This window comes from Sinocyclocheilus anshuiensis, unplaced genomic scaffold (assembly GCF_001515605.1).
Source record: "Sinocyclocheilus anshuiensis isolate Anshui unplaced genomic scaffold, SAMN03320099.WGS_v1.1 scaffold1671, whole genome shotgun sequence".
NCBI lineage: Eukaryota > Metazoa > Chordata > Actinopteri > Cypriniformes > Cyprinidae > Sinocyclocheilus > Sinocyclocheilus anshuiensis.
This window is the reverse complement of record NW_015549701.1, coordinates 13,985-25,520: the sequence shown is the minus strand read 5'-3', so window position 1 is coordinate 25,520 and position 11,536 is coordinate 13,985. Positions and strand designations below refer to the sequence as shown.

At 43.5% G+C, this 11,536-nt stretch overlaps 1 protein-coding gene across 1 annotated transcript in view; it reads right to left on the bottom strand.

The window, feature by feature from the left end:
• Positions 1-11,536, bottom strand: part of LOC107660566 (protein FAM179B-like) — a 28,457-nt gene that overhangs the window by 12,227 nt on the left and 4,694 nt on the right. The window contains exons 2-14 of the mRNA XM_016449888.1: positions 10,214-11,275; positions 7,859-7,922; positions 7,424-7,609; positions 6,417-6,653; positions 4,868-5,031; positions 4,564-4,787; positions 3,154-3,310; positions 2,299-2,616; positions 2,100-2,220; positions 1,826-2,023; positions 857-974; positions 653-758; positions 275-510 (exon numbers count right to left, since the gene is read on the bottom strand). Coding sequence (XP_016305374.1) covers positions 275-510; positions 653-758; positions 857-974; positions 1,826-2,023; positions 2,100-2,220; positions 2,299-2,616; positions 3,154-3,310; positions 4,564-4,787; positions 4,868-5,031; positions 6,417-6,653; positions 7,424-7,609; positions 7,859-7,922; positions 10,214-11,179 — 3,095 coding nt within the window. The 5' untranslated portion in view covers positions 11,180-11,275. The remainder of the gene's footprint in view (positions 1-274; positions 511-652; positions 759-856; positions 975-1,825; positions 2,024-2,099; positions 2,221-2,298; positions 2,617-3,153; positions 3,311-4,563; positions 4,788-4,867; positions 5,032-6,416; positions 6,654-7,423; positions 7,610-7,858; positions 7,923-10,213; positions 11,276-11,536) is intronic.

Genomic DNA, 11,536 nt, shown 5'->3' with positions numbered 1-11,536 from the left:
ATGATTGATGGAGAATCAAGTAAAGCTGAGCTGCTTCAGTCCAGTAAGTGTTCATCTGGAGATATTACTGCAGTTATTCTGACCTTTACTTGATCAAAATCAGTCCAGATTTGACTCGTGAAGCTCCAGCTCCAGAATTACACTGAAAGAGCTTCGACTGGATAAAACTCTAAACTCTCAATCAGAGACAGAAGACGTGCAGCAGATTGAGTGACAGCAGAGTTTGATGGCTTCGAGGTGTGTGTGTGACCATGTGACGCAGGTGATCTCTGACCCGAGTCCTCCGGCGAGCAGCGCGCTCATGCTGCGTGTGAGAGTGCAGTGCTGCACCATGCTCTCCAGCGCTCGCTCCACGTCTTGTCTGATGAAGGCGTTGCATTCTCCGGCTTTCTGCAGCAGAGCTCTGACCGTCCCATCCAGCTCCTGATCCATTCCCTTCTGCAGCACCGCGAACATCTCTCCCAGCGTCACCACAGCCACACGAGACACGCCGGAGCGCAGGTTACGAACCTTCATCAGAGAGAGACACACATGAGATCAATCACGAGAAGAGTTTGTTTCATCACTAATTACCACTGTTACTTCCATGATTTATGAATGCGATGCTGCTCTGAATCAATGTTTGCAAGCGTGAGCTGCAGTAGTGACTGACCTCCTGAATGAGAGCGAGACACACGTCATGAATCCTGCTCATGAGCACGTCAGGATGATACTGAGCCAAACTACGCAGGAAGTTCATCCCCTCGATCTTCTTCTCCCTTCACGAACAGAACAAATTTACGCTAAAGACTTTACAAGAGGATCTGTCGATCTCTCTGTGTGTGTGATGAATGATCACATTTGCTGTCAGACTCACCAGTCGTCTGAGGCGATCAGTCTGAAGCTCTGCGTCAGCGCCAGCTCCGGTTTAGAGAACGGCTGCAGGTCTTCCTGATTCTGACCCTCTTTCTTCAGACTCACAGGAATCAGCTCATCTGATGGACACACGTGAACAACAGCCTCAGTGACAGGCTGATCATATCTGACATGACATTCAGGAAGATTCTAGAAGCTTTTATCCAAATCAACCCGCGGTGCATTTATAGTAAACATGTCATCAGTGTGTTTCCTGGGAACTGAAGCCATGACCTTGTTGACCTTTGTGAGATACATCTACCATTTACTGACTAAAGCTGCGGTCACACTAGCAACATTTCAGTGAAGTTTTGCAGGAAAATAGTCCATTGTCAGTAGTGTAGTGATGTATGAAGCACAACCCAGACACTTTCAGTCACTTTAAAGCCAAGCAGCTTTCTGTGGGTCAACACGATGAATCTGCATGACTGACTGAAGGCAATGCGAAATATGCATGTAGAAATCTTTTAGATTCCTATTAAAATGACAGGACTTCGCCTGTAAAAATTCATCAAAAAAACAACAAAAAAAACCCAGTAAATGTGAGCGAGTTTTAACAGATGTGTTAGTTTCCTGTAGTATCACTGCTGCTCAAAAGTCTGGGGTTAGTAAGATTTTTCTGATGTTTCTGAAAGTAGTCTCGTCTGCTCGCAAGTGCTGCATTATTCACAGATGAACAGAAAGTTCAAAAGAACAGCATTTATTCGAAATAGAAATCTTTTGTAACATTATAAATGTCTTTACTGTCACTTTTCATCAATTTAATGTGTCATTGATGAATAAAAATATTGATTTTTTTTTTTTTAATCTGACTGACCCCAAACTTTTGAACAGTGATGTAAAGTCTGAAGCAGATTTAAATAAGTGTTTGCGTGATTTTATTGTTCTCTGCACATACAGTGTGTGTATATGTCTATATTTTCTCTCTCACCGGAGCTGTGTGACACAGGCGGTCTGGTGCGGTTCAAACTAGACGCTCGTCTCAGTCGGGGTGCTGCGTTCCTATTGGGCGGGCCGGTCGGGGGGGCGGGCTGATGGGCGGGGCTTAGAAATTTAACTGTATTCTGCGATCCAGTCGGGCTGGAGGGAGATTCATCAGAGAGCCACTCACAACCGTTCAGACTCCCGTCTGGAAAACAAACACAGAAACGGTGAGCACAGAGATGTCAGATGAGTGATGGCCGTCACTGCTGTTGACCTCTCACCTTTCACATCATCGATGAGCAGGCGGCGTCTCATTGGGTCCTGAGCGGGGGGCGTGTCCTGCCACTCCAGACGCCGCTGACGCATCTTGTCGCTCGCAAACCTAGAGAGTCTGACTCTCTCCTGTAACACACACAGATCACGTGACTCAGGATCACAGCGGAGGCTCGACTGAACGCCGTCGGTCTGTTTGAGATGCACCTCTGGTTCAGGACTGGCGTCAGACTCGAGAAGTGCGCTGGTGAAGGCGTGTCCGTACACGCCTGACGGAGGCTCACGGGTGATTTTACCGGCCGAGTCGCCCTGCTCAGGAGAAGACACCACACTGAGACGATTGGGCAGAACAGCCGAACCGAACACTCCTGCAGACATGAGGGAAGAAGACGAGCGAGGATGAGAGCGGCTGTGCTTTAGATCAGCTGACAGTAAAACAGCGGTGAACTGACCTCGTCCGATCACGCCCTCAGACATGTCACGACTGCACGACACGCGCTGCTGAGATCCTGAGAGAAACACTAGGCATTATTACATCAGAAACTACTCAACGGGACTCTCAAACATTATCAGACATTTTATACACCACCGGTCAAAGACTGGAAGAATTACGATTTTTTAAAATGTTTTTTGAAAGAAGCATTTCTGCTCAGCAAGGCTGCATTAATTTGATCAAAAATACAGTAAAAATAGTGAAATATTATTATAATTTCAAGTATCTGTTTTACTGTAATGTATTTCTGTGATGTGCAGCTGTATTTTCAGCATCATTACTCCAGTCTTCAGTGTCACATGATCTTCAGAAATCATTCTAATATGCTGATTTGCTGCTCAAGAAACATTTCTGATTATTATCAATGCTGAAAACAGTTGTGCTGCACAATATTTTTGTGGAAACCATGATACACTACACACTACATTTGGGGTCAGTAAGATTAAAAAAAAACAACAACCACAAAAATAAATTAATACTTTTATTCTTCAAGGACGCATTAAACTGATCAAAAGTACACACACACACACACACACACACACACACACAGAGGACAGGTAACACACTCACACACACACACACACACACAGAGGACAGGTAACACACACGTTTGACAGCACGTATGCAGCTGTGCTCGTGTGCTTCACATACACACCTCGAGCGCTGACGTCCCTCGTGACGTGTCTTCCTGATGGCACTCGTGGTTTCGCAGCAGAGTTCACAGGGCTAGACTCATGAAATAAACCAGAAATGAGAATTAAAACTTCTGTACAGAGCCAGCTTAATGTGAAACTGAAATTAATTCTTTCATGGCTAACTGTTTAAAATCGCTTGAATGTTATAACCGGTAAGGCTTAAAAACACTTGCAAAAGACTGCGAGGGCACAGCACTACAACATCACGTAACCACAATAGAGGCAAGCATCCAAAATCTCTGTCAGTTTATCATGTCTATAGAGCTCCGGAGGCTGACGTCACGCACTCTAAACTCCACCATACAAACTACGTGATTATATTTCATGAGTCCAACATCCCGCCATGCAAGAAAACATGCAATCTACCCGAGACGTGATCAATAAAGCCGTCTTTTATTGCAAAATAGAGAAAAAACATTTTACATTTAGGTAAGCTTCTTAACCTTGTAGTCTAGCTTACTCGTAAAACACACAAAATGACCAATAAAAAAAGTGTCAAGCACCAAAAGCATCCCATATTAAATCTATAAGCTATCTCCAATTCAAAAATACGCATTTTCATATATATATTTATATATACGCGATTGTCCCATAAAGCAAAGGGGAAATCATTATATTGTATTCCTAAGGATCCCGATAGACGACTAAAATGGTTCACTGCAATAAAACATGCTAACCAACACAAAATCTGGGATTAAACGGGTAAGATTTCATGACATTTATGATGTCTACTGTACTCACAGTGATATAGCTATGCTGGCTACCTACAAGGACAGCTAGGGTCGATTACGTTAGCTAACAACACAGTTGACTTACCCTTCCAGTGACGACATAGCAGGTTGAATATTCATCAAAAAATTAGATTGCGTCCATTTGTACCCCTCCAGGCTTTTGTAGGCTTTTAAAGAGTCTCCGGAGTAACGTTAGGTGGGAAAGTTGATGAGGTAGTTGTAGATATCAGGATACGAAATCTATCTGTTCCTTTATTGATAGGCTACACGTTAAAAGCACCACGGGGGCATTATAGGGATCTCTTATGCTTAATCTATTAAGTTTTACTACGTACAGGTCTACATGTCTTTTGAATTAAAGTACGCAGTAAACTCTGTTGCCTTGAAACTCATGCTGGCGTCATTCATTTCATATTCGCTCCCGGCTGTCTGCCAGCATGGTGGTGTAAACAGAATGGGTCACGTGACGTCCGGAGCTCTATTGGTATATAGCCAACCTCTAGGTTTGAGTGAATGATCTGGACTGGTTTACACCGGAGACGGAGCGACTGACCTGCTCTTGGTGCCGTTGGGTGACGGGGGCGAGTACAGGCTGCTCAGGCCGCTCTCGCTCAGAGGGCTGGTGACGGATGGAGATGTCTGCTCCGGAGAATCAGGAACCAGCTCCAGCTTCACCGCCGAGTCTGGACTGTCTAGATCCGGCTCAGAGCTGCTCGCGCTGACTTTGGCCCGCTTCTTAGCAGCGCTGTTCCTCAACGAGCGCAAGGAGTTCAGCATCTGAAAGAGCGACACACAGCTCAGAGTCACGGTCTGCTGACATCAGCGCACATACACACGTGTCAGAGCGTCACGCTCACCTCCTCGCGGTCCAGCGGCTCGTCCTCTGGCTCTCCTGCGCCGCTGCTGACCGACAGCTCCAGATGCAGGTTTCTGTCCAGGTGTTTGTCCGTCTGTCTGCTGGTGTTTGGGCTCTGACGGACGGATGGAGGCAGCGGAGAGCGTTTACTGCAGCTCACCTCACCTGTGACGCCATCAGAGGAGCTCGTTAATTAAGTATGTGAAGAAATGACATGGAAAATGCATGACATCATTTCCTTTTCAATGATAATAAATGGGTATTAATGTTTCTTCTCAAAAAGTGAATACTGAAATATAAAATGATTTAATAAAATGAAATGATACTCCAATTATGACACCAAATAATGCCAGTTTTAAAGGGGTCATGAACTGGGGAATCAAAATTCCCTTGATATTTTGACATATAACAGATCATTGTACTATAAAAGTTTCAGAACTCAAATCTTTCTTGTTAGTTTAAAATCAATTCTGTTATATCAAATCAATATCACATTTGCAATCATGCAGATATTGCATTAAAAATGCATTAAATACCTTAATCATTTTAACATTTTTCCAAAATTAATTGAACCAAATTAACAAGTTTAATCAATAGCCCCAAATATAATACAGTGCAGGGTTCGAGGCAAAAAAAGCTTTTTTTTCTGGCGTAAATGTAATCCATTCTGAAACAATAGTCTCATCAGTGCTCTACGAGGTCTTACTTTAATCAGCATATTTGTGATACTTGCCTTAAATTGATTTCTAGGACACTTTTTAACTTTACGAAGGGCAATATTTACCTAAACTTACTAAATGTACGTGTCATCATTTACGTCAAATTCTTACATTTTATCAATACATTCAGTTAGAATAATTAGACTCTGTATGGTTGTTACCATTCAAATGAAATCAGTATCAACACACTCCATCTTTCCACTGCAGCGGAAACACTGGAGCTGCATCGAAAGTGACATTTAGATGTATTTACTCAGACTGTTTCATGGAGATAAGATGTTCCATAAATGCATTTACAAAGTAAAATTGCAAATGCATAAATAATGTTATAAGATGAATGTTTTACTTTTTTTAACATTTAAATACGGAATGTTGGAAAATGCAATGATACTTTTAAATATGAAACCAAACCACCAGTAGGTGGCGGCAAGTCTTAATGAGTGAGTCACTGATTCAACCAATTCGTTCAAACGGCTAATTCATTCAATAAATAAAGCAAGTGACTTTTTTTATGAATGGCTCACTGAACCACTGACACATCATTCAAAATCAGAATCATTCTCACCAAAGTTTCGGTGCTGCCCTAGTTATTGTTTGTATTGATGTTTTAATGAGGTTACTTGTCCAGTTCACTTGCCCCTTCAGAAAATCCACTTGTCCCGGACAAGCGTTAATGTCGAGCCCTGCAGTGACTGAAGTAGTTTTGTGTTTGATTGTCATGAATGATTACTTGAACACCTTACTTAGTGGACTACTGATTCAGTTTGTTCTGTGGCTTGAGTCGAACAGCTCTGAGGCGTGTGTAGGTGTATGTAGTGCATGTGTCCTGACCAGCGATGTCGCTCCTGCGGTGAGGGCTGAAGTCATGTTTGTTGGGCCACGTGTTGGACATGGACAGCGAGGGGTCAGCGTGGTTTCTGCATGGTAAGGTCGGGGTCAGCAGACTCCCTGCTAGCACGGTCAGCGGGTACGAGGGCAGCAGAAACGAGCCCGGAGGTGTGGAGTTAGTCGGGAGGGAGAACGTTCGCTCAGCGCCGCCCGACGGGAAACGACTCGTCTTGGGCAAACCTGTGAAAGAAAGCCAAACACTCAATACCTTCAGTTCAAGGAAGAATGACAATGTGACAAACATAAAAACAAGTACTTAATATCACGCTTTAGTCAAAAATGAAACATGTTGCCTTTACAACTAACTAACTGAGGCAAAACTCACTAAATGGAAATAAAAAAAATTAATTAAAACTAAATATTAATTAAAAAAAAAACGAAAATAATAAATAAAAATAAAAGTTACATTAAAATATTAATAAAAAATATAATAATACTAAAATGACACAGATCCTAATTCATTATGGTTCCCAAACTCTACTGCCAACTTTGCAGAAACCTTTAATAAAATCACATTAAACTGTCATCTGAACATACAGTATGTTTCCCTGCAGCACAAAAGCAGTCTTAAGTCGCTGGGGTATATTTGTAGCAATAGCCAACAATACATTGTATGCGTCAAAATTATAGATTTTTCTTTTATGCCAAAAATCATTAGGATATTAAGTAAAGATCATGTTCCATGAAGATATTTTGTACATTTCCTACCGTAAATGTATTAAAACTTAATTTTTGATTAGTAATATGCATGGCTAAGAACTTAATTTGAACAACTTTAAAGATGATTTTCTCAATATTTAGATTTTTTTGCACCCTCAGATTCCAGATTTTCAAATAGTTGTATCTCGGCCAAATATTGTCCTATCCTAACAAACCATACATCAATGGAAAGCTTATTTATTCAGAAAAATTGACCCTTATGACTGGTTTTGTGGTCCAGGGTCACATATTTATAAAAGCTGGGTTCAGCACGACCTCGTCTGACACACGTGAGCGATCAGTGGCATCACCTTTCTCAGACTCGGAGGGATTGGTTGCTTTGAAAATGTCTGGATCCGAGTCCAAACTCCCGCTGCGGCGCAGTCGACCCAGTGACCTGCGAGTCCGGCCTGGAGACTGCAGAGGTTCTGATGGACCTGGACCAGAACAGAAGACGGTACAGTTATCTGTGGCTTCAGTGGATTAAACTCATGTTACCATCACTTTATTATTGTTATGTGTTATTGATGCCTTGATAAAATCAATTGTAGCACTCCATTCGTGTCATATAATCAATTCAACAAGAGGACGGATGGACTTCTGGGAAATAAAGCAGGGTTCAGTATATTATGAAGCTCTCTGTCAGCGTCTGCGTCTCTCAAGACAAGACTGAAGATCGTTCTTACTGTGTTTGGCACCTGTGTCCTGACGGAGTTTAATGGATGAGGACGGATCTCCACTGCTAACCTGCTGGAATAAACACATGACCTCAATCAGTCGGAGATAAATCAACACACATGCGTTCATCGTGACGTTTCTGATCAAAACCACATGAGACCTTCATCACAGAGATCTCATTGATCCACATCGACACACTCAACAGAAGAACTTTAAAACAGTTCAAATGCTTGAAAACCAAAAATGATCACCTATAGACTGCACTGCAAAAACTCATGTTCTTCCTCAGTGTTTGTCTTGTTTTCCAGAACAAATGTCTGAATACCCTTTAATCAAGAGACGTTTACTGGAGATGCAAAATGACATGAAGTTTTGCTTTCTGAGAAACTGTTCAAGTGAGTTTATGCTTAAAACAGGAACAAATATCTGTCAGTGGGGTCAGAAAAATAAACTTGTTTTCTCTTTGAATTACATTGATTTTTCTGACCCCACTGGCAGATATTTGTTCCTGTTTTAAGCATAAACTCACTTCATGTTGATCAATTTCTCTTCTTATCTAATGTTATTTTGCATATCCAGTACATTTAAAAATCTTTTTAGATTTTTACAGGAAAACAAGCCAGTTTTCAGTCTGTCCAAACATTGATCTGATGAACGCTGGTCCTCAGAAAGCCTCCATGTGCTGCTGGTGTTTGTTTGTCTCTCATCTGAAGTCTTGTTGTGTGTGAGTGTTGCTGGGAAACACTAGCGGATCACTGACACACACACACACACACACACACACGCATGCACACACATTGAGCTGTGAACAGCAGTGGATGAGAGGTGTCAGAGAGCGCTGATGATGAGGGTTAATGTGAAGTGAGGATGTGATGATGACCGCTAAATTGTCACACTCCTCCTCCTCTCACCGCAGTGTGAGATGTCAACAGAGTGTGATTTACTCTTGTGTCTACACTTTGCTCGGCACCCCATCCATTCTTTTCACATACTATCTAGGGGAGTAAGTGAAGTGAAGAAGAGAGAATGCCATTGCTCTTAGCTCCTTCATTACTTCTTCTCATCTGCCACTCCCCATCCCTCCCTTTCCAATCGGTTTCCCTTTTTTCCTTGCCTCATTTTCTCTGTCAACTGTAGACTTGGTCACGATCCTGGACTGAAAGTATTTGGCCCATTTATAAAGCGGTTGTATGAGTGCAGAGATGGATCTGACAATCACTTATATTCTGCTCTGCTCAGCAGAGTTACATAAAGTCCCCAACTGGACCTGTTAAAATGGAAGAAGACTCCTCGTCTGTAACCATTGATCTACTGTATTCACAATGTACCTTGCACATAAAGGGAGTTTTTATGAGCTTTAATGTAACTCGAAGAATCCACACACACACAGACACACACACTCTCTCACACACACACACACACACACACACACTCTGAATCAGGTCATGAGAGCCGTTCTGGCGGTCACACACACACCACCTCCAGTGAGCCGCAGCTAGACTAGTTAGTCCTTCACTCACTACTGAACTACTGCACTAAGAACACAAACAACCACAAATGAGCTTCACATGCAGGAATTTGTTGCATTATCATTCAACATCAATTTAACCCTGAAAGGCCTAATATATAAAATAATAGTCTGGAGAAGAAAAAAAAGGAGTATCATTTGTTCTATCAAGCTTTTATGGCTCATATACTCTGATCTAGTGAGAATGTGGAGGAAAAACAGCTCAATTTCATTCAAAGAAATACGAATCTGCTGCAGAAGCTGATATTTATATGATGAGATTCTGACGCTTGTAATGTAAATCAATGAGATCTTTATAACAGTACAGCAGATGCTGACATAAAATGATCTAAATATCAGTCGTGGCTCTATATCTCCAGTAATATAAGATGAAATTGAAATGCTCCAAACATATAATGCAGTGATTGAGAGCTGAAGAAATAAAGGCTCCTCAGAAGATGTGAGATGTTCTGGAGGCTTGTGAAGATCATTCCTCCGCTGAGGAACAGTGAAAGTAAAGCTTCTGGAAACAAACGCTCCTCAAAAGATCCTGAGGATCAGATTTGAGACTCTAAAATATGATTGATGGAGAATCAAGTAAAGCTGAGCTGCTTCAGTCCAGTAAGTGTTCATCTGGAGATATTACTGCAGTTATTCTGACGCTTACTTGATCAAAACCAGTCAAGATCGAGAATTACACTGAAAGAGCTTCGACTGCATAAAACTCTCTAAACTCTCAATCGGAGACAGAAGACGTGCAGCAGATTGAGTGACAGCAGAGTTTGATCATTTCAAAGCCTGAGAAACTTTTAGAGATCTCAGGTGTGTGTGTGATGATGCTGATGTCATCGCTCACCTGATCAGGTGACCCTCCATTGGTCTGAAGCTCCACAGAGAGGGCCGATCTCTCCCAGGGCAGTTTGTTCTTGCCAGCGCTCACCATCCTCCTCTGCTGAGGCGTGTTATCTGTCAGATCCACGTCTGAGCGAGAGCTGTGAACCCGGCCTCCATTCAGAACCCAGTCCAGATCGGCCCCGGAGCCCAGCTGAGGCGGCCGTCTCTGTCCCGGTCTGGGAAGAACCAGAGCATACTCTACCGTGCCGTCAGGGGACAGTCGAGGGAGTATGTGCCGCGCACGCCGCGCCTGTACAGCAGCCATGAGGCCCTCGGCGCCTCCGGCGAGCTCCACTCGATCCACGGCCTTCATGAGCGGCTGCTTCTTACCCGTGTCCAGACAGTAGTCGAAGACGGCGAAGAGCTCCAGAGCCGCGTGACGCACCTTCTTCTTGCTGTCGGCGAGCGCCGGCGCCGCTTCAGCGCACAAGCCGGGGATGTCGAAGTCCTTGCGCGGGTGTGTGAGCATGGCAGCCGTGATGATGTTGATGACGTCCTCTCGAACCCTGGAGTTCCTGTGCTTGAGCTGAGCCACCACCAGATCCAGAACCTTCTGCGGCCCCACCATCCTCATCAGCTGCCTGAAGACGCTCATGTACTCGTGCCGCGTCACGTTCCGCGAGTCACCCAGCGCTCGCACCGTCACGCCCACGATCTCCTTATAATAGCGCTCCACATCACACTCCAGCTTCTCGATCAGCAGGTTGATGAGCTGCAGCGCGCCGTACAACACCTTGAAGTTGCTGTCGTCCAGGAGCTCGCGTAAGAACTGGATGAACTCCACGATGCTGCCGGAGGAGACCTGCTGGAGATCCAGCTCCAGGAGGAGGTTCTTCAGCTCCTCCACGCCGCTGGTCCGCTTCTGATAGTTCTGGAGGTCCAGGAGCTGCGCGTGTAACTCCTGAGGAATCAGCCCATAAATCATCATGGATGCTGCTGATCAGAGTCCAGACGGAGGCAGGGACGCACGGGAATCGATCATGGTGATGAGGGACGGGAAGCGTCACATGATGCAGCGACAGACCTGGAATCCACAGGAAAACACTTTAGATCTAAACATGTGACCCTGCAGCACAAAAGCAGTCTTAAGCAGCACAAGTATATTTGTAGCAATAGCCAACAATACATTGTATGTGTCAAAATTATACATTTTTCTTTTATGCAAAAATCATTATGATATTAAGTAAAGATCATGTTCCATGAAGATATTTAGTAAATTTCCTACCGTAAATATATCAAAACTTAATGTTTGATTAGTAATATGCATTGCTAAGAACTTCATTTG